Source organism: Cyanistes caeruleus, chromosome Z (assembly GCF_971803275.1).
Source record: "Cyanistes caeruleus chromosome Z, bCyaCae1.hap1.1, whole genome shotgun sequence".
NCBI classification, from domain to species: Eukaryota; Metazoa; Chordata; class Aves; order Passeriformes; family Paridae; genus Cyanistes; species Cyanistes caeruleus.
In genome coordinates, this window is record NC_141732.1 from 23,258,211 (window position 1) to 23,285,517 (window position 27,307).

Sequence of the window (27,307 nt, forward strand, 5' to 3'; positions counted from 1 at the left end):
AGAACTGTTGTCTGTCTGGCAGGACACAGGTGAACAAAGCCAAGAGAATGATAATCTCACAACAGTTTCAAGATAACTGAAGTACATATTTTATCTGCTACAAATGCCTACTCCAAGAACTGAAAGAAAGTGTCTTTGGATAAGGCAAGGGTCACAGACCATCACTTCAATTTTTTTTGGCAAATACCTGACTACCAGGACCTTTAACTAATCAATTATTGATACATTTCAGAATGAAACAGAATGACCAGGAAGATTCCAATTATGTACAGCTCTATTAAACTCCCATGATAAAAACATCAAAAACCAGGCACTACTCTGTGGAATTTCATTTGCTGTGAAAAAGAAAATCCACATGATCTTTCTAGAGAAAATTACATTAATGAACTTTTCATCTAAACCCAGTATTTCCCACAATACTGACTCCACACTTGCACATGTAGCACTGACTGAAGACACCCTATCTAATCCCTGAAAAAATAGGGTACTTGATTCTGGATGAACATAAAATCCCTTAGAGGACTACTTCAAGTATAATGAAGCACCATAAACTGAAGCATTAATATAGAACAGTATAATTTTTTCTTCATTACCTTCTGCTGGTAATTATGGAAAAAATCAAAAGTAATGTATTTGACCTCAATTCTGCAAATGCTTAATCACAATAAGTATATGACCCATTTCTCAGTATATCTACCTTAAAATATCTTAAAAAGAACATAAAAAAATCCCACTAGAAATTTATTATTACTTTTATCTACGCATTTTATACACATATACCTATGAGTCAACAATAAAAGAAAAACAGTTAACTAGAGGCAAGACTTTTGTTTCATAGAAATTTAATTTTCCTTTTAAAATGCATTTTTAAAATGTTGATAAACTTCTAACCATAACATGCATTTTGTAAATACAGTATCTATATTTCCATTCATGTATATGAGCAGCAAATGGTTTATATATTATTAATTCACAAAATATTTTTGTTGTTCTCTTCCACTATTACACAAAGTTGGTATGTCTTTATATGCTTTAAATATTTTGTATATTCTCTTTGATATCTCTCTTTATAGACTGATATCTCTCTATATATAGAGATAGATATCTCTATATATGGAAATATCTCTCTTTATTCTTCTCTCGTAGCTTTCAAGTCCTAAAGAATCTTTCTGTTACAGCTTCTGAGGCTCTCAGTTACTGCTTCCATGGTCCCATTGGTACAGCAATTCTTTGGCTGCTCAAAGACAGAAGTACCTTCTCACATACAAAAGTAGTTAACATCTTTTAGGAAATACAATGGGATTCAAAGAAATATTCAATAAATATTAAGCCATTATGATGTGCAGCTAACCTCATAAACGGGGAAATCTGGGTATTACCAAGCCATAGTGACAAGTATCAAGCTTTATAGCAGACATACCCTAGCAACAAAAACAACTTTTACCTATATCTCTGTACTTCTTTTGGCTGAAGTAGAGTTTATTTCCTTCACAGTATATGGGCCTCTGTCTGGGATTTGTGCTGGACACAGGGCTGATAACACAGAGATGTTTTTGTTATTGCTGAGCAGGGCTTACACAGAGCCAAGGCCTGTTCTGCTTTTGTATTTCCACCCTGGTGAGGTTGGTGGAGGTACCTGAGAGGCTGGGAGGAGACACAGCTGGGACAGGTGACCCCAGTTGGGCAAAGGAATGCATGGCATCCTGCTTGACACATAAAGTAGCAGAAGAAAGGGATTCTCAGAGTAATGGCATTTGTTTTCCCAAATCACTGTTACACATGATGAGGTCCTGCTCTCCTGGAGATGGCTGAACACTTGCCTGCCCATGGGAAACAGTGAATTAGGTCTGTATTTTGCTTTGCTATTGTGCAAAACCTTTGCTTTATCTATTTAACTGTCTTTAGCAATCCATGAGTTTTTTTACTTTTACCCTTCCAGTTCACTTCCTGATCCTGCTAGCAGGGGAGTGAACAAGCGGCTGCCTGGGGCTTGGCTGCTGCCTTGATCTAAACCACAATAGTCTCTTATCCTACTTAAAACACAGACTCTTCTCTCCTTTTTATTTTCCTCTGTTATCTGTCCATATGAGAAAAAAGCTGCAGCTCTCAGGGCTGAGAATCTGGAAGGATTGTGAACTGGAATACAAGAAACAAACCTCATAACCACGACAATGTGAAAGTCCCTAAAGTGCAATTTTTGTAGGAGGGAGATAAGAAATGGCTGCCTAAGAACAGAAACAGTTCTAGTGTTTTGGTTCAGTTTCGTTTTTTAACTTGATTATAGCAATTTGGGGACAGAGAAAGTGTGGGTGAGAAACAGAATGGTTATCTCATTGTACCTACTAGGACACAGAGCTGGAGATGCAGCCCTCAGGTGGTGTTTCAGTGTGGAAAGATGTGCATGTTTGTGTGGTAACAAACAAGAGTTAGCTATCACTGCAGAAAGAGAGAACAGAGCTCTGAAACTGAAATGGCTTGAGAAATTGCCACAGAAATTTAGTCTTCATGCAGGTTTCAATGGATAACAAATATAATGGATAACAAAACCCTTTTTCTTCAAATAGCATCCGCAAAGCCACATCTCTTCATTAATTGATTGAATGATGTTAAAAAGACACAAAAAAGGACTAGGATTTGTAATACCAGGACATGTGAACAAATTCAGTTCTGTAGAGACGCAGTGGCACACACCAAGTAAATTAGTATTTTATTGCTTTGAGGAAGAAACAAATATATAATTTATATGCATTCTGTATATAGACATAAAACATACAAACATAAAGAGAAAAACATGAACCGCTATCCCTTTTTAAAAGTCCAGTTTTTAATTAAATTTCAAAACAAGCAAAGAAGTTGTAGAAAATAATGCAACATAAGCAAATTTTTTATCTAATGTCGCAGTTGAGAATAAAGCCCTTGGTCTTAAAATAATTTTTGCCTCTTTTGAAGTCAGTTGAAAAGTTTCCTTTTCATCTGAAGAAAAACTAATAGAAGAGTGATTTATTGGTAGCATGGGGTTATGAGGCGACAAAAGTAGAATCTTGAAGAAAAATACTTTTATGTTTGTCCTGAGCATCTCTTTAATATGAAAGCTTTCTAAGCAAAAAGGGAGGTGTAGTTTGTGTTCTTATTTCAAAACATTTCCATCTTTGTCTTTTTTCATAGACTTAGTCCTACAGACTATGAAAATATAGTGAATTAACAGTGCTCACCTTTGAAAAATATTCGCATCTGTTCAAAAGCTTGCTATCCATGCCACCAGTGTCCCAACACATGACATGGGGACACAGAGAAGGCAGATTTCATTTTGGTAGCAGTATTTGGAAGTACAAAGCGGACAAGGACAAAGGACCAAACAAGAGAAGCAAACACATTCCTTCCTTTTTAATCAATATCTTGTTAGACTGGTAGGTTTCACTCATTAATCTTTTGGTAAAGGAAAAATGAAACAGATTTACCATTACAGAAAAGTAAAATTGCAAATTAAATTCATTCCAATGAAATTGCTTACAAAGAGTGCTACTTCATCACACACAGCTTCTGTCAAGAGAGTTTGGACTTCAGAGTATTCATTTCTTTGAGGTAATGTATTTATCGGAAAACTCTGAATCTAAAAGCCTGAAAACAGACTTTCTAAATTCTTCCTCTTACACTGTGCATATCTTTTAAATCATGCAAGTTCCACCTAAAAAATATTCTGCTTTGTGTTTAATAGCTTCAAACAAATCTGAAACAGATTTCATTTGACTGCTGTGCTTCACCTAAATGTTCACTACATTATAGCTGAGCTGGGACATACAAAAAACTCAAAAAAATAAAATGCCTGGAGGTTTGCAATGCATTGTTTTTAATTTCTTCAGTAACTGTTGCATATTGATTGATCTAGTATTGTAGAGCAGAGGAAATTAGCAATTAAAGGCTTCCATGCATCCAGCATGCGATCCCACAAAATCCTGTTATACACAGGAGCAAAATTAAAAGAACAAGAGGAATCAACAAGCTAAAAAGTGCTTATTGTAAGCTGTGAAAAATTTGTCCTTTGCTGAAAAACATGAAAACTCTGCACAGACTTCACGCACAAGAATATTTAATGTAGGATTATAACTCAATTAAGGCAACTATTTCTCTGATCCTGTAATTCTAAGGCATTTTGCAGATGGCTATGAATCCCAGGCTATAATACAAATTTCTTTCTGTTCTCTATAATATAAACTCACATATTATGTAAAGACACACTTAATCTTCTGCTTAGGAAAATAAATTTCACAATGTAGATCAAAAGATACACTGTTGCTTGAGATGAATTAAAAATAAGGTAAATTAAATTAACATATGCAACATTAAATGTGAACATCAAACATATATGTAAATACGACATTAACAATAAAGCTTAATTGATACCCATGTTTCCTCAAGGAATTATTGACCATGTCCCAGGGCAGAGGGAAGGAAGATCACCAGCCCAGCAGGAGCCATATCAACCCTGGGACTGGACACAGCATCACACACAAGGCTGCACACACAAATTGCAAAAGATTGCAACTTCAGACTCCAAGTTAGCCTGGAGATCGGTGTGCTACAGGAATAAACATGCCCTTTCTCTGTTCCAATGTGAACAAAAGTGCATCTACTCTATCATTAATCATATGAGACTGGTTTGCTTCAGATTTGTCAAAACCAATTCAGCTTTGCTGAATTTAGTGACAGATACCGGATTTATCTAGACTGGGAGAAGAGAAAAAGGTTATATAAGCTTTGCTAGCATAGCCAAATTATATTGTTTATCCATGCCTAAACAAAAGGTCACTATTAGCTCAGGGTTAACTAAAACTTCTCAGCTAATCTCTGACCTCATTTTGACCCCTCTTATTAATTGCAGAAAAGCTTTCAGTAAAATATTGTTTAGTTGCCTACACATCCCCTCATCTCGCCCCCACCTCACTTCTGTAATTTCTTGTCTTACAGATCATAAATTAAAGACAAAATTATTTTTCTAAGACTAATTAGTACCCAATTAGCTTCATGTTGTTACCTACAGTGGAACTGACAGTAAAGACAAACATTAAGCATTTTAATCTCTTAAATGCAGGAGGCATTTATGTAGAAAAAAGGATTATCAGAACCTTCACTTTACTTTTCCCTCCAGATCATAAAATGTTATTTCAGAAAGCCCGTAAAAATTCCTAATTCTTCTGCTTCTAGCAATTCCCATTAGAAACAAGTAGAGTTAGAAGTGAAAAACTGCTAGAAGTGAAAAACTAAACACATTAATTCTAGAAGACCTATAATTATGTTAGTTGCTTGTGACCAGACATAATAATTTGTCATTGCATCATACTTCTTACAAAGCAATTTACACTGGGCTTGTTCAATTCCTCCAGCAACATTATCATTGTATGTCAGAGTATGGGTATGATGTATTTACATCTACGAGATTTCCTCATCTGTGGAAGACTAGTTTTTTGCTCAAGGAAAAGCAAAGCACCTGAGTTGTAATTCCAAAAATCACTCTTCCTACTTTTCTTTTTGTAAGTCAGAATTGTTCAGTTTCTCATAAAAACATATGCATATTTAATTTAAAAATTAAGTCTGAGAGAAATGAAACCTGACTGCACTGTAAAATATATGTAAATTTACAAAAAGGAGTCCTAATCATACAAGAAATAAAAATCTCCAAGTTAGAAAGAACTGTACAAATAACATGCCTTATGTTCATCTGAACTAAAGAATATAAGGCGTTATCATTTGAAAGCCCACTGTAATTAGATACCGAAGCTAAAAAGCTCAGTAGAAATTCAACATAATTCTAGCTGCTGAAGCCTTACCATTCCATCACATCCATATTCATATTTCTTGTCTTTTTGTGCTGATAAAAGTCTCTCCAAAATAAATTCATCCAGTCACACTGAGGATCATATCTGACACTCAAGTGATAACATAAGCCTAAATAATGTTCAGTTTTCTTCCTCTTCTCTACAGGAAATGAGAATGCTCCTCCATCATCTGAACAAAGGCACCTGGCTTACTGCAAAAATGAAAAAGCTTGTCCATTACTTTTTGTCACATTGGTAGATAAACTCTTGCCTATGAAGGGCCTAAAGGTTGTTTTACTACAGTATAGTCAACTTGGATCAAATCCAGATTCATATTCATTTGCTAGCTGCAAATAAATCCCACTGTACGATCAGTACAGTTTTCTTATATTTTAACATTATTCACCAGAAGCTCCATTCTTCTGAGTTTGCGCTTATTCTTTGGCATGGGCTTGTCATATAAGCCATTTTTGAGAAGATGCTCCTTGCTGTGATGGATCTGGGCACCATGCTGAAGTTGGAAAGAGCACAAAGCTTGAAGCGGATGCAGTATAGTCTGCAGAAACATGAAAGAGTCAGGGACAAAAAAAAAAACAACAAGCTTTTAGTAAGGTATTTTAGAGACATCAATTATTCCAGCAGTTTTAAATTCAATGAGTACTTAAAAATGCTAATAAAATACAATTTTGATGATAAATGTTGTTAAAATACAACCTTTGCAGACACAAAGGGCACAGCTGAATGGAAGATGTACTGAAAAGAACCACAGAGGAGTCATACACCACCTACCTGGTGCCATCCCTCACTCCTTTCTTGGAACCACTCAATCCTGACTTCAGCCCCAGCCACATTACTGTAAGTTATGGCTTTGACTTGACCTTAGCAGTGGACTACAATCAATTACTGTGACTCGGTCAACAAGCTGCAATAAAATACGTCACAATAACTAAGCTGTTTGTGCTCGGACAAAAATCCCTTGATGCAGGGTTTTAGAAAGAAAGGAGGGACTTATGATCAAGGCAGCTGGACTGCTATCCTGGAGACTCAACTGTGACCATGCTTCTGCCCAGAGGTATTGTATAGGATTAATGAAGCCACACAAACCAAATTTATCTCAAGTGGTTCCTAATTGTAGACTCTTCATTATCAGGTTGCCTGACTGAGTCACAGGGGGCCCATGTGCAGATGTGTAAAGCAATCACGTATGTAACTGCAGTCAGCAGGAGCTGAGATTCTACTGAGGAAAATATGACTCTTAAAAGCACAAAGGAAAATTAAGTGACATACTGGGTATCAGGTCAGAGAGAGTATAAAAAATGGATGAATGCAGCTCTTGGCGACTACAATGCTTAGAGAAAACAGTATTTTTGTCTTTGGAAAGTAGGCTGGACCAATTCTCAGTGGTAGGGGTGAATCAGAATATAGGACTGGTAACTACAGACATTAACTAAACATTCACTGTAAGAAAGAAGTCCTAGTGGAGGAAAAATATGTTGTCCTAGCATAACAAAGAAAAAGGTAAATATAAAACCTCACATACATACACAAGTTTCTTGAAAACCATCTTTATTTGGAGTTCCACTTTCTGAGCCGTATTTCCTTGTGTGTACACACACTTTGTCCAAGTCTGGGTTTAAGTCCAATTCATTTAATATTAAGGTGAGTCTAGTGTCACACAGGCAGACACAGAGGTGTCAATATATATTATGCCAGCCGCAGGAGCAATTTTTGATCTGGGCACTTTTTTTACGAGGCAGATGTTGAGTATGAAAATATTAACTAACTGATGGACAGTGGTAGGAACATCCCAGGGTGAAGACTATCATGTAGTGGGTACATGGATGTAGATTTAAATTAAAAACTTAAAATTTAGATTTAAATCTCTTTTCACAGATCATTCACTTCCCTATTCTGGGCACACAATTAAACTGCAGACTTAGCTCTGTGATTGTAAAACTTGTAGATGTTTTTCAGAGGGCTCATTAGATATTACTAATGCCAGCAACAAAAGATTTAAAAGGACATTTTCTTACTGACCTCTTCTATCACAGACTAGTGGGATCACAATGTACAAGGAAAGGCTAACGTCCAATTAGTATTCTCTGACCTGGGATAAACTTAAACTCAAGAACTATTAAGTCCCAAATTCCTCCAGTGACATGTGAGAGTTGTGAGCTGCCTGGTAGGCAGACATAACCCAGTGGGTTACATTCCATGGCTGAGGAGTGTAGGAGATCAGGGGACCAGGCTTTAAAAAGCATTTAATCTTCAAGATAGCTATGAGGGGCTATTCAGAGCATCTCTGCTGTCTAGTTTCTGGAGGAAACAATTTACTTATTTTCATGCAGTAACATACTCTTATCTCCTGTCACAAAATGAATTAGGTTTTTGAGAGTCAAAGATAACTCTGTCACGGTCATTTCTGGAGCACAACATGAAAGAGTCACAGTAATCTGAACACGCTAGAGTTAATAAATGAAAAATGGTTTCCATTGCTTCGTTCTTGCTTTAGTTTTCTATGCAACAAAACTATTACAAATGTCATTAAGATTTTAACTATCAAATTTTACATTAACGGCTAAGTACCTCTGCTGCCCCTCTGCCATTCATAAAAGAAGAACTCAGGTATTTAAATTTACATACCTCTTGTATACTCTTATTTTTTTCCATTATGGAAAGAGCAACAGCTGCACATTCAAGAGTAGACAGACAGGTGTTTGTTGGTTGTGTACGAATTACATATTGACTTGAAATACTGGGTTTTAACTGCACCTGAAAAATAGCAAACTATAGTAAAATAAACTGGAAAGGACAGCAAACAAGATACCTATTCTCTACACCAAACAAAACACATCCCCTTTCCCTCTGTGTTCACTTGTCTTCTTTCCTTTTTCCTGTTTTGTTTCCCATGCTACTAGTTCAGGGTAATACACATGAATCACCATCACAAACAAAACCTGCACATTTGTTACTGTACGAACATGCAAAGGAAATACAATTTTTTGTTAGAGAAAGACTAAGTGAAATTTTAGCAACTGATTTCAGTTGCCATAGATATACTATAACAGAAATAGAATTAATTCACTTATGTTTTTTTTACTGAATGCTCTAAACACACACAATGGCCATATAGTCATTAACACTTTATATCTTGGCAAAATATTATTTGTCAAAGTTTTGAATGTAACACTTCCAGAAACTGTATTTATCCACATAATGTATTAGGTCACTGATTAGAATTATTTGCTTAGCAAAATCATGTCTGAAAATAATTTACTGGCTCTGCCTGAAGTGATAAACACTTTACACTATCATGCAAATTAAAAATTTTTAAGAAAAGGAAATTTAATTCAACCAACAGCTCCAAAAGCTTTTATCAGGTTTTTAAACAGTAGTTTTAAACAGAATATACACAAGTTGTCTCTGTGTGAAAATTCAGGTATTTTCCTTTATTCCTAAGATTTCCATCTCCACATATATCTAAAATGTAATTTGCAAAACAAATAGTGTTTTATTGACATTGTCAGAACTCTTAATCAAAAATTCTCAGTTCTTTTTCCAAAAATATTGTAGTGAAGTACAAAAAGCCCAGATAAATCCTTATAAAAGACCAAATTGATTTTCTTTTTTTACAAACTCATCCTATCAGTTGTCTTTTATTTTTCTTCTTGAAAAAATGAATGAATGATCTCCATGGCCATTATACTGTTCCCATTTTGCCTGCCTGAAGTCTTTGACCATTCCGCACTTTATTCAATACTTTCCTCCTTTACTTTTCTCATTTTTCCTTTTATTTGAAATATTTCATTTTCCTTCACCTCTCTTACATACAATTACCCATTCTTTAAAGTTCAAGGTATCTCATTTATAAAAGGAAAACTCCAGACTGCTGAAAAGACATAAATGAGTAGAGATGAAATTCCACTGCCTTACCTATTCCAATTTAATGGAAATTAAAAATAATAAAATTTAAAAGAAGCCAACAAGAAAAGAGAAAAAGGCATTCTGGAAAAAACAAGTTAGGTATAAAACCTCAATTTACTCAAATATAGGAAAATACAGAAAAATTAAGCCTTTCTCAACTACCCTCTTCAATTTGGAATGGAAAAACCAGAAGAGAATAAAATAACTGGAGAAAAAAAATGTAGAATTTAGACATCAGTATATGTAAGGAAAAGAAAAAGAAGATAGTATTTTCATTTGTTATTCCTGCAGGTTTTGTTTAGTTTCATGCCTTCTCTGTGAGCATGCAGAGATCTTCATCATAACAGAGTAGGAAGTTTTGTTATTTGAAGTATACAGAAATCTGTGCTGGAAGAAACTTATGGTCCCTGCTCAGAAACTCCTAAAGAGGTATCAAAAAACAGGGTAAATTCAGTCCTCTTCTAAATTCACTTCTCCAACACATGTCCTGAGCAGCAAAGCAGACATATATTCACATTTTTTTCTCAACAGCTGACAGCTGCATTCATCATGAAATATCTCTCCAGAGGCTGAAAGCTCTGATGGAGTACCTACAGGCCCACTGACTTCCCCCTCCTTGGACAGCACCTTACGACTTTTTTTCTAGGAGCTGGGAACAGTTCTGTTTGCTGGTTTCTGGTCTTCATTGATGCTGAAAAACATTTGAGTTAATCAACATTCCAGAGAAAGAAAACTTATCAATGATTGCAAGAGAACCTCTATAAAGGAAAGGGGCTTGCACTGTGCCGCTGAACTATGGAGCCAAAACGTGTGTAACCTGCAGCTCTCAAACTACAGACAGTGCACAGAAGGGCAACTTTCTAGTACTAATAGCAACAGCAGCAGCAATGAAGTTTCTTCTTTCATGAGAAGAAAGGATGGAAACAAGTGTTCCCATCCATTTTTCTGAAAAATTACATAATCCCTGGGATAAGATTAAAATACCATAGAGAGTGGTACCATGGAGATCAGAGGAAGAATCAATACAGCTGATGGCTACACTTTGTCTCTTAGGCTTCTATCATCATGCATTTTATCCTATCCTTTAAAGCAGCACAGAATCTATATAAATGTCACCTGAAATACAGCCAGGGTAGTCTTTGTCTACTGCAAATTGGACAGTCTCACCAAAATTCCCATCTGAAACTAGGTACATTTCCTCAATCAGTAAAACACACAATATTCTACCCACTCAGAGCATAAACTGAATGGTAAAACAAAGCAGAAACAATACGGAAACCAAAACAAAATAGTATAATTAATAAATACATCAGAAACAGGAAGATGTCTTATTGGGAAAAAAAATGCCTAGATAGAGGAAATTTTTACTTGTCCTCAGACTTCATTGGGTAGGAAGATGACTTCTTTCATTTTTCACCTAGAGGTGTAAATCTGCATTGCCTTTTGTGCGGTTAATAATTTCAGATAGTGTCTTGCACAATCTCATCCAAGTTTCTGCATTACCTGTATGGATTAATTCTTTATCTGTCACTTGTGTATCTCAAATCCAGTTGAAAAAGTTTAGTTCAGATTTACAGAAATATTCATGTACAGTTAATTTAAACAAAATCACACTACCTCTTACACCAGATTTCAAAATCTCAGAATGAATATACACAAATACCCCGTTTAAGTACATTTCAAAACAACAATCATGATTGTTTTATAAGCACTTCCCATAAAATGATAGATACTACAATACATAAATTTGTTTGTTTTTGCTTCAAAGTAATTTGCAAATCTTATGCACACTTCAGAATAGTATCAGTTTCTAACAAAATACAGAAATGACAAGTTGAAAAAACAGCAGCCAGTTTAATACTGCTAACCAAAATAATGTAAGAAAGAAGATGGAAACTATCTCAATCAACTCAACCACAGAGAAATTTAGATAAACTGAATGCAATTACTGTCTTCCAAGTGTCTTGGAATTCAGCCAAGACACTGAAATTAGTGTATCTATTCTCTGTAAGTGTGAAGGAATTTGGGGACTTCTTTTAAGCCACCAGAAGTATGAAGCAACATATAAAGTTTCATTTCTATCTGTAACTCAAGATTCCCATTTTCAAAAGCCTGAATTTCAGCAATTCTCACAAACTGTTACACAAACTTAACAGTGGCTTATCTGCCAATACACCATTCCCTTAGCAAATGCTACAGCCTTTGAGAATCTACAAAGGACTTGAACCACAGTAAAAACAGTGACCCTTCGGTGTTTCTTGGGGCAGAGTTTTTCTTCCTGAGCCTTCCTTGGACATGCTTCAAGCAACTGAAGACCCAGTTGATCTTGTTCAGCTGTTCAAAATTGATGGGAGGCAAAGTGTTGCCTTGACGGGGTCAAAGACTTGCTGTTTGAAATTTTAAAAATTTAAGTCAGTAAAGACAAGAAGCTGATTTCTGCTTTTATTTTAAATAATAGAGCTGGAAGTCTAGCAGAAAGCTCTAAGTGCTCTCCTCAGTCTACTCCTTAATACCTTTCTACCTTTCCTATGCCGATTTGTTCATCATTACCCTTACCAGCTTTACTCTCACCAACTTTATGCTCCACACAGAGCCCAACACTGTGCAAAATTATACTTGGAAAAAAATGCATCACCAAGAATGCAAAAAAGTTAGTACATCTGTCTCAGAGGGCACATGAAACAATTCTTGCCTGTTCCATTTTCTGTAATATCACTACAGGCATCTCAAAACAGGCAGAGGCATAATAAATATATTTTTCTGCAGCTTCTGTAAAAATACTTAAGATCTCTTCCTCTTTATGTTGATAGTGTCTTTTGAAAATCTTAACGTCAGCTTGGGAATTAATTTGCTTAACTTTTCAAGAATGAAGGAAGAAAGTACTATCTGCCCTCCTGCTTAACACAGATACTAGTTACTGGTCATATGTTCTACTTTAATAAATACTTTTCAGAAAAAAAAAAAAATTAGCCACTTCTTTAACACAAAAGGCACAAAACAATCTCAGAAAGAGTACAACCACATCTTGCGCATCCTTCTAGAAGTTAAGAAAAAAATTGCTTTTAAGGTGCTGGGCAGTAAGAGCATTTTCTGGAAGCTACAGCAAAAACAGCCTCAGAAGATGGGTGACAGTTACAGGAAGATCTTCCACTCAGTATCTAGCTTGCACAAGCACCTTTTACCTGTAAGCCAAAACAGTTTTCTGTATCTTACAGAAATTTCATGCAGTTAAGCAAAATTACCTTTGTGCCAGAGAAGACAGGCTGAGTAAATTTAGTCTCAGCATGCTACTGAAATTTAAATCAAGAATATAAATAAGTTATCTTGTTCAAAACCTTGGCTTTAATTTAAAGTGACATCTTAAGAGCACTCTCTTTCTAAAATACTGGAGGGAATAACTACCATGCAACTGTCACAAATGGACAGCCTGCAAAAGTAAACACCTGTCACAAAACCCTCAGTCCATGAGGGCATGACTTTAAAGACTTTGATGACTGGAAAAAGGGAAACACAAACCTCATTTTTGAAAAAATAGAAAGCAGAAGATCAAGGGATCGACAGAGAAGTCTCATCTCTGCGCCAGGCAAGCTTATGAAGCAGATTCTCCTGGAAACCATGCTAAGGCACATGGAAGACAAAGAGGTGATTGGAAAGAGCCAGCATGGTTTTACAGAGGGGAAACCATACCTTCTCTGATGGAGCTACAGCACTGGTGGATAAGGGCAGAGCAGTTGACATTGTCTAACTCCACTTATGCAAAGCTTTGGACACTGTTTCACATGATCTCCTCGTCTCTAAATTGGACAGACATGGGTTGGATGGACAGACCACTCGGTGGATAAACTGCCTGGATGGCTGCATGGGAAGAGCTGTGGGAAACAGTTCCTTGTTCATGGAGACCTGTGGCCAGCCGGGTCCCCCAGGGTCAGTACTGGGGCCAATACTGTCCAACACCTCTGCTGGTGACAGGGATCACAGCATCAAGAGCAGCCTCAGCAAGCTCCCTGGTGTCACCAGGCTGTGTGGGACAGGGACATTCAGGGACAAGTGGGCAAGTGTGTTTTCAAGAGAAAAGAGCACAGAAGCCATGTGCAATCACTCTGTGAGGTACTGAATGATAAATGTCTGCTATTTGTAGTGTCCTCTCCGTAGTGGCCCCAGTACCAATCCCAAGGGACATGTATATTCTCCTTTGTTTCTTGTATGAATATTTACAAGCACAAGAAGAAAAAAAACCCCTAAAACAACCCCATTAAAAAAATTAAACAAACCCAAACAAACAAAAAACCAAACCAAAAAAACCACAAAAAAACAAAAAACAAAAAAAAACCCCACAAACAAACAAAAAAACAGGAGGCCTTGCTATCCTTAAAGGATGCAAAATAGGTTGGCCTTCAGTCAAAACAGGTAACTGAAACCAAGTCCAGCTGCTGTAGTTCTAACCCAAAAGGAACAGTTTTAACTTGTGAAAAAAGAACACAGCATGAGGCATATCCAAATGTCCAGACAACTGAGAGCTAACAAACGGTAGAAGTGTGAGGAAAGGAAAATCCTCACAGGTAAAACATTAGAGAAGATAGGACTAACCTAGGAATATTTGGACTATGCATTCTGCAAAAAATAATTTAAATACGATCTGGTTATGGTCTCTGTTTCTGAAATTGCATGATTTCACCTGTAACTAAGGAATGAAATAATTTAATACTGCCATTAAGTTATGGAAAAATAATTATATTTAAGTACAAGTCATACAATGTGAGGTGCCCCCACCCAGGGAGGCGAAGATTCAGTTTCAGATAAACATTGCTAAAATGAGAGGCATGGGCAAGAGAGAATTCCATCCTCTGCCTCAGGGGATGTGCCCTGTGAGCCCTGGAAGAAATTGCACCCCAGCTCCCTCGTGGGGTGGCAGTCCAGGGAATTGTGCTTGGGTTGGAGCCTCTGCGGTTTCTCCCTTGCTGTGTTCCTAGTGGTCCCTGACCTGGAACTCCACCCCGGTTCTGTCCCTCAAAACCCATCACCGTGCCTCTGTTTGGGGCTGTCTGTCCCTGGATCTAAGCTGAGTCTGTTCCTATGTTGAATAAATGGTTTCCTGAGTAGAAGCCCGTCCCGTGTCCCACGCCAGTTCCTGGTAACTGTAGCCTGCCCAGACATGATCTTGCAGCTGTGAAACACAACAATATAAGCTATTCATACCACTTCATAAAATGACTACGCATTTCCAGTTAATTTCCAGGCATTGTAATTTTTTTGTATTTAGAGAAGAAAAAGATCTAGAAATTATTTCCAGTAGTATCTCTCTTGCTCTGCTTACATTTAAAAAATTAATGTCAGCCAACAGTTCAATATTTCATGCAGCACTATTCTTTTAATAATTAATAAAACAGGAAAGGGCTGCAAGTAAATTCAGTCAGTGAGCAGAGTATGAATGTAGAGAATGGGGTCATGAAATGAAGGAAGAAAAATTAATTACATGTATTGTCACAGCCATTTAACTATAATTACCTGCAAATATCAGAAAATTGAAAATGAAAATTAAATACTTCAGTGTCAAAGTGAAGCATCAATGTAATGACACTGTTCTTTGGAACCTACTAATTATTTTTGCTTTGTGTAATTTCTTGTTTTCTTACTGTATGTGAATAGCAGCTGGCTCTTCCTTGGACAAGGGAAAAGCAGCAGAAGCTCCCAAAAATAATTTTGGAAAGGGTGGAAGAGAACATGAAAAGAAAGAGTAAAAGAATAAAAACAGTCTTCAAATAATCTAGCTATTTGAAAGCTGATTAAATCAAAATTAAATATATTTCAAGTTTACTTTTTACAAAATATTCATATCCCATGAGAATATACCCAATGGTACAAAATTTTCAAGTGCTCCTGAGTTGTTCTAGCACCTGGATATTCAGACATTTGTCAAAGGGTTTGACAACAACTATGAAAGAAAAGGAAAAATAATAAAAGCAGAGCTTCTGCCCAAGTGTGAGGAACCAATTCAGTATTGTTATGCCTCAACAATACAGCCTCTCAGCTGCCAGAGGCATGTGGGGGAGAGGTTGCACATGTGCCATGTCCAGGAGGCAGCTAGGAAAACGTGCAGGAAAGCCTTGTCTCTGGGGTGACATGACAACCAGTTCATGTCTCCCACGGGACAGGCAATCAGCATGGGACACCAAAGACACTGGACCCAAGAGACACTCTCCAGTCAGATGACAAAAGGTCTTTACTGATGGACTGCAGTGGGACATCGGACTGGGCCAGTGGTCTCCTGTCAGCAGGCAGAATTTGGGAGGAGCATAAAAAGTAACTGCACCAGAAGCTCTATGTGTCTGTTCTGTCCTTTGCCTTTTCACTCTTTGGGGGCTTTTTGAATTTGCTTTTTGAGTGTAGGCTTTTGGCTTGGGGCTGTGCTTTTGCTTTTGAGGCTTGGTGATTTCAAGGAGCTTTTTTGAGACTTGCTTTTTGAGACTTGCCTCCCTCAGTCTCCTCTCCCTCTCTCCTCTATCCCGTTTTCTTCCTCTTGCTCTATCTTCTCTAGCCCTCTTTGGCAGAGTAAGTCCCTTTTATCTTGCTCTCTCATTAGCAATAAACAGTTCTTAGATGCAATGTTTGCCTTGTTTGGCTTAATTTCATTCCTGACCATCATTATTAAAAGAACTCCTCGCAGCTCCCCACAGTGGAACACGACACCAAGAATAAAGAAGTATACACTTCTGACATCTCGCAAATCATCTCACACCTTTCAAATCAAGAAGAAAATGTCACTGTATTGAGAGGTAATAAATACATACTTATGACCAGAAAAATGTCAATGACCAATGTCATTCAAATTAACCTAAATGTCAGAAGGACAAAATGCTGTTGATTGCTCAGCACCGTACCTCAACTGTGCCTGCAGTCTTGACCCAAAATAATTCCCATTTCTCTCCCTTTGACATGACAGTTCTCTCAAACAGCAATTTCTGACAGTCCTAGCATAAAAAATTTTGTGGTCTAGAGTTCAAAGTATTTTTTTTATGTTTTGGTTGTAATAAGACAGAAGCTAAAAACTGACCACATCAAACATTTCACAAAATATAACAGCTGTTAATGATTATGTTTATCTTAAAAGTCATCATACACCAGATAGGTTACTTAATGAAAAGAAGTTTTCTTGCTACACCAAAAATTGCACAATTAGAAAAAAACAAAACAAATATAATGCACAAACAAAAATTTACTATCAAGGCTCACAGAGCCTCCTTCACTCTCAGGATAACTGGGCTGTCCTGTGGGATTATTAGTATAGTCACCAGTGTCATACACAGATAAGAAATATGTTTGGAACAAGTCAGTGAACATTCAGTATCTTTCTTCCATGAGTACAGATGGATGGTTGAATGCATAGTTTCCAGGACCAGCCTTACTACAGTTTTCCCTGCTGTAACCATTGTGGCTGGCCTTTGTTGCCTTGGATTCTGATTTGCCTCCTGCACTCTATATTCATGGTCATACTTCTTTCCCTTGCAGAATTAATCTGAGCATTGTTCATTTATTTAGGCTCCATGGTAAAATTTAGTATTGAATTTCTCTCATGCAAATCGCAAACTGTAACAAATAAAAACACAGAAAGGAAAGCATAATGATAAAAGAGGACTGTAAAAAAATTTATTTATGACTTGGTACCACTTATTTGACCCTCATAAAATCATTTGCCAAAGTCTCATAACTGTGGAGATGAGAGAAAAGTATTTTTCTCTGCATCTCCTGAGCTCATTGGATAGGAGATTTATTAAAAAAATTAATTCAGAGAGCAATCAGAATCAGAGTCAACTAAGATACAGCCAGGTGACAATATTGACTAGGAATTTTTCTTCTCATCTGGGTGGTTTCTGTGTGAAGATGAATGGCTTTATATTTCTGCTCTTTAATTAATTGTAATTCACTGTCAAGGTTAAGACAGTTGGCTATACAACATAAAATGTATTAGACTTGTGTCTGTGGGCAGTAACTACATTAGAAGGAAGTTTTACCTTTCTCTAGAAGGAATTTACCCAAATGGCAGATTACACTTTAGAGTAATCGCTTGCTCCAGCAGCGAAATTCTTGATTTTTGAACATGCTTTCAGAAACAAAGTTCTACTCATTCTAGACTTGAAAATGGCAAATTCCCAGATAAAGTTCTATTATCTTAATATACCAGAGGACTACATCATAAACCCCACTTATTGTTAAAAAGCATGATATAACTATTTAATGCACCTCAAACCATTACGGTTTCTCCACCAACTCATTCATGACTTTATCCATCATTAACATAAATATAAAAAAAATAAATTCAGCATTTGCCCAGCTATGCATGGTGCATAGCTGAGCAAATTAAATTATGCATTAATTTTGTACTGATTGTTCTGGTATTTCTGCAAATTGAATTGCTGAGAGAAGACCCTAAAGCCAACTACAATTCATTGTCCTACACCTTTTGACACTTTTGCATTTCATCACATCTGCCATAAAATTTGCTTCAAACCAGGTGGCATTTTATGATTTCCTGTCTAGCATGTAACCCTTCAGGGGAAGCCCATGCAACTCTCCTACCTAGTAACTCCAGTAGCACCACTTCAACTGAAAAGCAGATGGACCCCTAGAGGAACGGGGGTTTTTAACTTCTTTTCTTTTAAATAAAAAGAGTGGAAAGAGTTTGCACCTTGCTTTCCATACTCCAGTTCCTTTCTTTCTTAATGCTCAGTGAGGTCCTGAGAATAGCTGCCACACCCCTTCACTAATTCCTGCAGAAGAGGGTTAAGAATGCTCTCCCAAAGAATCCCTATGATGACAGAGTTTCAAGCAAGCTACTTGATAAGACTTACTCTCAGGCATCCCATAGCATCTGTGAACCCATACTCACCCGGCAGAGGCAACACAGAAACCACAAACACAATCCAGTAAGTGCTACTCACTTTGCACAGCATGAAGTTTTGACAAGAGCAACAAGGTAAGTTGGCAAAGAATTCCTAAAACAGATGTTGATGTGACTGACTTTGGCAAAAGATCAAAACTCTGGAATCTCAAAGACCAGCTTGTGTTGACAACTACTCAGGCATATTACAAGATGGCCAGTGAACAATTAAAAAGAAACAGAAAAGCCTAAGTGTTTCATAAATATTTAATCATACCATCTTCCAAACTGTAACAGATTTGGGCCACATTTCTCAGAAGCTGAGAATAAGAAAAGCTCCCCCTGCCTGACAAATTGCTGAAGTTCTGTTCCATTGACTGGAGTTCTAGACAGCATATAACCTTGACATTTCAAATTTATAGGGCCTTTTCAGAAGACAGCACATCAACTATGAAGTGGCAGCAGTGCTTTTATTAACCAGTTTATGAGGTCAAAGACCACAGTTTCTTGTCATCAGAAACACCTTTTGTACACTTTCCCTTTGTATTGAAGACAGTGAAGCATTTTGAGGGTGTTTTTGTACTACTACGGTATTTTAATTTAACAGTAAGCATTATTAACAACCTGATTATATTGTTTGAAAATAGAAGTATGTTTAGCAGACTGTGCCCATCTTATGCACAGAAAGGGAATCTCATAAAAAGGTCAGACAGAAGGGAGTAAATAAACTCAGCAGGAATGACCCTTTGACAAATGCAGTGCTGAGTAAGAACATTTGTGTGGTACCTTGAAACTTTGCAGTTTATTGCCACAAACAAGTTCATAAATCACCCTGAAGGTCTTGCCTCAAAACCATTATGTTTACCTTTAATAGGCAATGAATGCACAACCTATTTTAACAGCTTTATGATGATGCATTTTAGCACAAGATTCCTAGGATATCATATAAATATGAGCAAACAGCTTTAAAAAAATGTTTAAGAAAGCATATTGTAGCATTTACCTCACTTACTAGCAGATTGCATTTTTTTCTAGTTCATTTCAAGCCCATCAAACTGTGTAATGAAGAATAACTAAATACAATTGGAAAAATGGGGGAAACTGAATTAAAGAAAATGTTTAACTGCACTGGGAAAAAATTAGCTAGGATACCTGAGCTGAAAGCCCATCATATATAGGAAGACATAAAAAGAGTTTTTCATTTATTTATTTTCATAGAATAGTTTAATTGGAAGGGACTTTTTAGGGGTCATTAATCCAGCCCCCCTCCACTTGGCCTTGTTGAACCTCACAAGGCTTCCACAGGTCCACTTCTTGAGCTCGTCCAGGTCCCTCTGAATGATAACCCATGCTTCCGGAGTGTCATCCCACCACTCAGCTTGGAGTCATCTGCAAATCTGCTGTGGGTGCACTGGATCCCTTTGTCTGTGTCATTACTGAAGATATTAAATAACACTGCTCCCAGTAGAGATCACTGGGGGCACCACTTGCCACTGATTCCCACTGGAACACTGAGACATTGGCCCTCACTGAGCTGCTAACCTCTGGATGTGACCATTCACCCACTTCCTCATCCATCTAACAGTCTACCTATCCAATCCATCTCTCTCTAATTTAGAGAGAAGGATGTTGTGGAGGACCCCGTCAAAAGCTCTACAGGAATCCAGATAGACAAAACCTGCAGCCTTTTCCCTGACCACTGACGTAGTCCCTCCATTGTAGAAACGGTTGGAACTATATGCTTTTTAAGGTAGCTTCCAACTCAAACCATCCTATGGTTCTACAATTTGCAAGAGAAATTTTTGTATACATTACAGAAGAGCTTGAACTAACCACCTGTCGTTCCGATTGGGAACGGCGAGGAAGAACGACACGGGACTCTCAAGGGAGTCACAACACGAGAATTCTCTGGTTTATTACTTCAGGCCTGTTTTATAGACTGGTACATGGAAGGTACAGAAAAGAAACTCCTATTGGTTAACAAAGTGCTACATCACTATCATTGGTCAGGGGGGCCCATCACCCCCCTGGCTTTCTCCTGCAAGAGAAAACAAGACTGCAAAACAACACCTGCAAGGCTGTTTAGTATCTCTGAGAATTGTTTTAATTCCTTCTCCTATTTTTCCCAGGCTATTTTCTCAGGCAGCCCGAGGAGCCAGGCGGCCTGTAATTTGTACAGGCACTGTGGTTTAGATTTAGCATCCATAACCACCAAACAGTAAAAAGCAGGTAATGTAAGCTGCAATGAACTCACGTACAAATAAATGTTGGAGAGGGTATCCAAGAGACTGGGTGGATTGCTGGCTGGAACGTTTTGGGCACATGTGGAGAAAAGGGCAGGTTGGGCCTTACCTTTGGTGGGGTGATGCCCTGAGCCACACACCCCACCCCAATCTCATGTCCCAGTCCTACAACGGCCACCAGTCCCTGGCACAACAGAGGCAATACCCCACACCTGCCTCTGGAGCCCCAGTCTTGCCCCAGAGTGGCCAGATGAGGGAAGTCTCACCTGGGGAAAGGGTGCAGGAAAGGATGTAGTATAGCCAGGACACAAGGCAAGAGCAGGTCGTGACTATACTTCCTGTAGGACTTCCTATTAGCTGAACACCATGGAAACCAGGAGTGTATGTTCTTTTCTGTCTTTCTCTCTTTCTTCTAATTTGCTCTTCCTGTTTTGAGAAACTTAAAATCAGATGGGCTTGCAGCCTGCTAAGTTGAATGGGGCATCAGGGTAATGTTTTGTGTTTTATGTGAAATGTTTTATGTTGATTGTATGTTGCTTTAAACTTTTGCCTGAGATCTCTGCTTTTCTGAAGTTGCCAGTAAAGTTTTTTTTGTTTTTTAACTTCTTAAGGATATCTTGTCAGCATTTCTCCCATGTGTCTAACTCCAAGTAGGTGAAAAACTGTGAGCCCCTTTAAGAGGCTTATCAAGCCATTTTTGGGGGGCTTTACAGGTATTACTTTACATGTGATAGAAGTAAACCTACAAAGACTGCTCATTAAGAGAGAGTCTTGTACAATCTGTCATCATATTTGATTACTACTAGTAAATAGAAAGTCAACAAATTGGAATCTCAGGTCCAATTAACAATTAAAAGAATTTCTTTACTGGACCAACAAAGTTTTTCAGTCTGTATTACTACAAGAAGTGTTCAAGGTATATTTGGTGCAGATTTCAAAGGAGAAAAAAAGTCTCATCATCAATGGTATTGCCTAAGTAGATGACAATGTTAACAATTCGAAATCTGGTTTAGGATTAGAAATACTGTCTTCTGTGTATGAAAAGTCCAAAAGGTACACAGATAATGCAGTAAGATCCCTGAACTCTCTTTTAGTTGTTTGTGAATTTTTGTGCACTTTTTTTAGTAGGGCATCTCTGGGGTAGCATGCATGCATTCAAGCAAGCAGATGTCCATCTAGCTCTTGGGCACTGAATTGAGGTTTTCATCAAATTTATTATTATAATCCCAAAATCCCATTGCTGACAAGTAAATTCCCCAGTTAAGAGATTAAAAAAAAAAATTTTAAAAATTAATGTTTTCATTAACTTTTATCTACAGGGAATTTCCAGTGCAGTACTAATGTCCAGTTACTGAACTTCACTCCTTTTACAACTCTCCACAGAGTTATCATTACCACTTTCAATAATTTAATGTCAGGATAACATTTTGTCACTTAACTAGTATACCTTCAGTATTACTTCAGAATGTGCTGAACAACATGGATTCTGTGCAGGCTCCACTAACAATTTCTCTACAAACCATAAAATAAAATTACAATTACTTTGAAAACAGACCTCTTACTGATGCCTTGTTTAGCATTTTTTATACAAGACAGCATTTCTTCTTAATGACATTTAGTTCTGTTGAGGGTATTTGGTGAAGGATCCGCAAAAAGTGACCTCTGCACACTGCTTCAGTCAGATTGCTTCTGAAGGTGCCATGAAGCATGTGGGTGGGCAGCTTCAGTAAACTTTTAAGATATGTTACCTGTTTTCAACAGTTGCTTTGAGCTAGAACAATATTGCATGTATATCCTTGGACTTCCTAATCCTATTCTCAATCAGATTTTCCACCAAGTTATTTGGTATAGGTATTACTGCAGGGTAATGCAGTAATATGTGAAAGAACAAGTATAAACAAAGCCTATGATATGCAGTACTCATGCAATAATCAGGGACTGTGATAATCTTAAACTGTGATGTTAAGACTTTCTGAGTCTTCACTGTTGACTGGGTAACAAGGCACTGACATGACAACTGTCCTCAGAAAATGGACAGTTTTACAGATGAATATAAATTTTGTGGCCAAAAGATCATTCTGGATACTTTATTTCAAGAACTTCCTTTGCATCCATTGTCCTGGAAGTTTAGAGCACTGGAGGAATGACTTTTCCTCCTTAGAAAAATCATGCATAACCTTATATGAACATCATGCAGTCTAACACATGAGAGATTAGCACTTTTCTGATGCAGATCTGAACAGATCAACAGATAGGTGAATAGATCAACAAAATTCTAATTGTAACTTTAAATTACAAGGCCCTCAAAATGCTCATATAGAAAGCCTGCTTTGCATCAGTTGAAATAATTTCTGACTATTAAAGGTTGTTTTTCTGCAAAGGTTACTGCTAATAGATGCTCTTGATATTGGGAAAAAACTCTAGCCTCCAAATCCTCCAAATGTTCACTAAAATGATGGTATAGACAGTGTTTGTCAAAACCTCTGAAAAACAATCGAAGTCTGTACACATACATTCTTGCAATTTCTGGATGGTTCTGCCATATATTCTCAATATGGTGGTTAGAACTCTGAATTCTCTTGCAGGACAAGAAATATACAAATTATTTTCAACTTTTAGAAGAGAAGTTACAGTAAGTCAGACTTACTGATGATTTCTCAATCTCAAAGCTGCCTCTTATTTTTGAAAAGCTCAAGCAAGACTGCAGACAGATCAGTTAAACTCTTTTAAAATGACATCTTGGGCTCCAAGAAAGCCAGTTAAAAAATAAATTCCACCTCAGGGAGAGAAGAGTAAGAAAGGAGAGAGAAGAGAGATCCCAAGCGTAACCTTAAACTGGATATGAAAATATCAACTTGCTTGAGAACGAGTGCTTGACAATACAAGCATACCTTCACAAATGCTCATGACTAGTCAAGCAGATTTAAGCATACAGTGCAAACTGAACTGAACAGTAAAGCCCAAAGGTTAAAAATCTGCTGTAAAAAGCCAGATTTCAGCTGATGATACCAATTTTCATGTAACAAACAAAGTATAAGGAAAACAAAACAGATGTGTCAGAAATTGTGAAGGCATGACGGAAAAAGAAAATGAATTTGTATATGGAATATACGAATAACAGCAATTCTGTGATTAATGCATAAATAGGATGATACATTGGCACAATTCTGTTGACATAATTATGCCCGTTAATTAGGAGAAGAGTGCATCAACAAAGAATTAAAAAGTCACAATGAATATAACGGTTCCCCCAATCTTAAATCGAGCCCACTCCTGCACAAGCAGATGCCCCATTCAGTCTAATAGTGAGTTAAGGCAGAAACAAAAAGTTAAACAATCTGTGCAAATGGTAACATTAAAACTGGAACATTAACTTCATGAAAATATTTTATAGTTTTCTGTATTTTCTACAAAAATTTCTAGATTTTATAGTTTTCTGAGTTTACAAAGTAGTTTGTCACTACAAAATGTCAACACATTACAGATTATTAGTTGTAAATGTAAAACACATTTAATGTAAAACATGTAAAACTTGTTACATTTAAACTAATGTAAAACATTAGTGTAAAGTTGTAAAACACACAACATAGGAAGAAAAAGCAAAAAAATTAACAGTGAACTACACTTTATGCCCCATTCTTGACTGTCTAAAATTGAATTTTTCTTGACTGTTGGCTAAATTGATGATGATGCCTTAGCTTAAAATTACAGGGAGATACAGTTTTCATGCACCATTCCACATCCACTTAAAACTATTTATTGTTACCTGAATACCAGAATATGAATTCTTCTCCCCACCCCTCAAAATTCTCAAAATGAAATGTGATGACACTGAGGTGGTGAGAGCTGCTCCAGAACCTGGACAGGGACAGGTAACCTTGGCATCAACATGGCATGGTGCAGCTCCCAGTGCCGCCACTGCTCAGTGTCACTGTGCACATTGATATGCATTGTTCTTGACCCAAAACTCCCCTCCTCTGAGGAGGGAGCATGGGACACCAGAAAAAAACCAGGATCCAAGAACTGCAAAACCTCTGCTGAGCCCTGAATAAGAGCCAGTGAGCCCAAAGGGCACCAGGCTACCCCCAGGGCTGAGTCACTGCCAGCAGTGCAGACAAGGCAAGGGTCTACTGTCCCCCCAACAGGGGTGAGCCAGATGAGATCAGTGGTGAGCAAGGACAGGTGCATGCCAGCAGGACTCATGGATATGGCCTCACACAGAAAAAAGCACAGTACCCTGAGACAAGCCGAGATCTTGGAGGTCCCAGGGGGGACAAACACATACAACAAACAAGGGGTTCAAAGCCTTCATCTAAAAGATGACCAAACTCCCCTCCAGTGGACACAGAACTCAGTGCAAAGCCTATCAAAGCCTCAAAATAATCACATGCTTCCTCAAGTCCCACAACATTTAGCCCTGGAACTCAGCTCTCTCTCAGTGCCACAGCAAGATAACCTCAACCCACCCCAAGAGTGGGGAAGGAGGAAGATGCAGGCCAGGCAGGGACACTCCTGCCCTGACCTGGCTGCACCTTGGGCAGCCACAAGACCAGGAAGATGGCAAAAAAAAAAAAAAAAATAAGTAAACCACATTATCCAGAAAGTGCCTGTAAACTTTTTACTTCTCAACCCTTCCAAAAAACAGCCAACAAAGCCAACAACCAACCATGTAGCACTTTACAATACTTTAAAGAGATTGATATTTATTTTCTACAATTATCCAGCATAAGCATGATGACCTAAAGATTTTCACTGGGTTTTTAAAAAAGGAAAACAATAAAAATAGGTGATAAAAATAATTCACTCAGGTTTGGGATAGCAGATTCCTGGATTGACAATAGTGATCCAGAAATACTTATCCATAAAAATGATTTCTGTATTATCTACTTCCAATAAAACAGTAAATACTTGGGATAGATTGTTGACGTTTTTATATGAAAACACCATATATAACATACCATACACCATAAGTAATTTTTCAATACTTATTTGGTGCTGAAGGAGTAGAAGGCCAAAAGTGGGGGTTCAGTAATCTCTCCCCACTGTGCTCTACTTATCTCCTCATAAACAGAAGCAGCTTCACCCACAGTGGTCTATGATTGCTTCACACAATACATCACCACAAGAACTGTGCCAAATGGCTAGTTCTTCCGATTAATTGCATCAGCTCCTCCAAGGTAACTGAATACCTTCTCTATATTTCTTCTGTAACAGCAGCTGTTGCACGAGAGCCTGCAGAGTGTGACCATTCCCTCAGCTGTGGCTATGCAAAACATCCTGGGATAATGTGCTTCTCCAAAGGGTGCCAGTTCAGGAAGTACCCTACTTAATCAATGTAATAATCATATTAAAGGCTATTAAAGTCATATGAGGAACAGCTGAGGGAGCTGGGTGCATTTAGCCTGGAGAAGATGCAGCTCAAGGGAGACCTTATTACTCTGTATAACTCCCTGAAAGGAGATTGTAGCCAGGTGGGGTGCAGTTTCTTCTCCCACACAATTAAAAATAGGACAAGAGGACACAGTCTTAAGCTGCTCTAGGGGAGGTTTAGGCTGACCATTAAGAGGAATTTTTTTACAGAATGGGTGATTGGGCACCGGAATGGGCTGCTCAAAGATGCAGTGGAGTCACCATCCCTGAAGGTGAAAAGACTTTCAAGGAAATACTGGATGTGGTGTCTGGTATCAGTGCCACCAAGTTAACATGGTAGTGCTCTGTCCTAGGTTGGACTCGATGATCTTAAAGGCCTTTTCCAATCCAGTTGATTCTGTGATTCTGTAAAGTCACCTTAAGCCCAGTGCCTCATACGTTTCTGCTATGAAGTTTATCCAAGCTCATGCTTTGTAATTTATGAAAAATATCCAGATAGTAAGAATGATTCTGGATCAAGACATAAATTTACATCTTTCTGATTAAGTTAAATATGTTATTCATATATATATATATTTCCTCTGGGGCTTTCTCAAAGAGCACAATTTAAATTTCTTTTAACATTTTTTTCAAAGAAAAATGTTCTGCTGCCTGAGCTGTTAATTAAAAGAGCTTTGATTGGAGATCTCAATATTTTAATAGTAATTTAAAACAACAGCTAAGTTTATTAAAACATCCCACAGTATCTTGAAAATCATTCAACGCAGCAGTTTGTATAACCCAAAATCAGCAAAGCTGTAAAGTAACACAATTAAATATTCCTTTCACTGCCTCCAATCTATTATGTCTTTGTAGTATGTCTTGCAATTAAAAATTGCTAACCTTGTCATTACTAAAATAGCTCTTTTCTGCCTCCAGAATATTGATTAAGAGCTTAAATCACCATTCATTGAGTAATTCTAGTTTCTTTTTATATTGCAGATAATGCCCACAGGTAGCACATCCTTTTCACATTTAACATTCCCTCTATATAGCTGTTGTCATATCCACCTCACTCTCTGGGGCCAGAGCCCACCTTCTTG

General features: G+C 37.5%; 1 protein-coding gene across 3 annotated transcripts in view; it reads right to left on the minus strand.

Moving 5' to 3' along the window:
• Window positions 1-2,681: 2,681 nt before the first annotated feature.
• The window catches only part of DTWD2 (DTW motif tRNA-uridine aminocarboxypropyltransferase 2), a 69,549-nt gene continuing 44,923 nt past the window's right edge, over window positions 2,682-27,307 (minus strand). For 2 of the 3 annotated variants that reach the window (XM_086868509.1, XM_086868511.1), the window contains exons 5-6: window positions 8,457-8,585; window positions 2,682-6,369 (exon numbers count right to left, since the gene is read on the minus strand). In XM_086868509.1, coding sequence (XP_086724635.1) covers window positions 6,199-6,369; window positions 8,457-8,585 — 300 coding nt within the window. In that variant the 3' untranslated portion in view covers window positions 2,682-6,198. Of the gene's footprint in view, window positions 6,370-6,602; window positions 6,736-8,456; window positions 8,586-27,307 lie in introns of those variants that run through there. The other variant, XM_086868510.1, reaches the window with a different exon arrangement.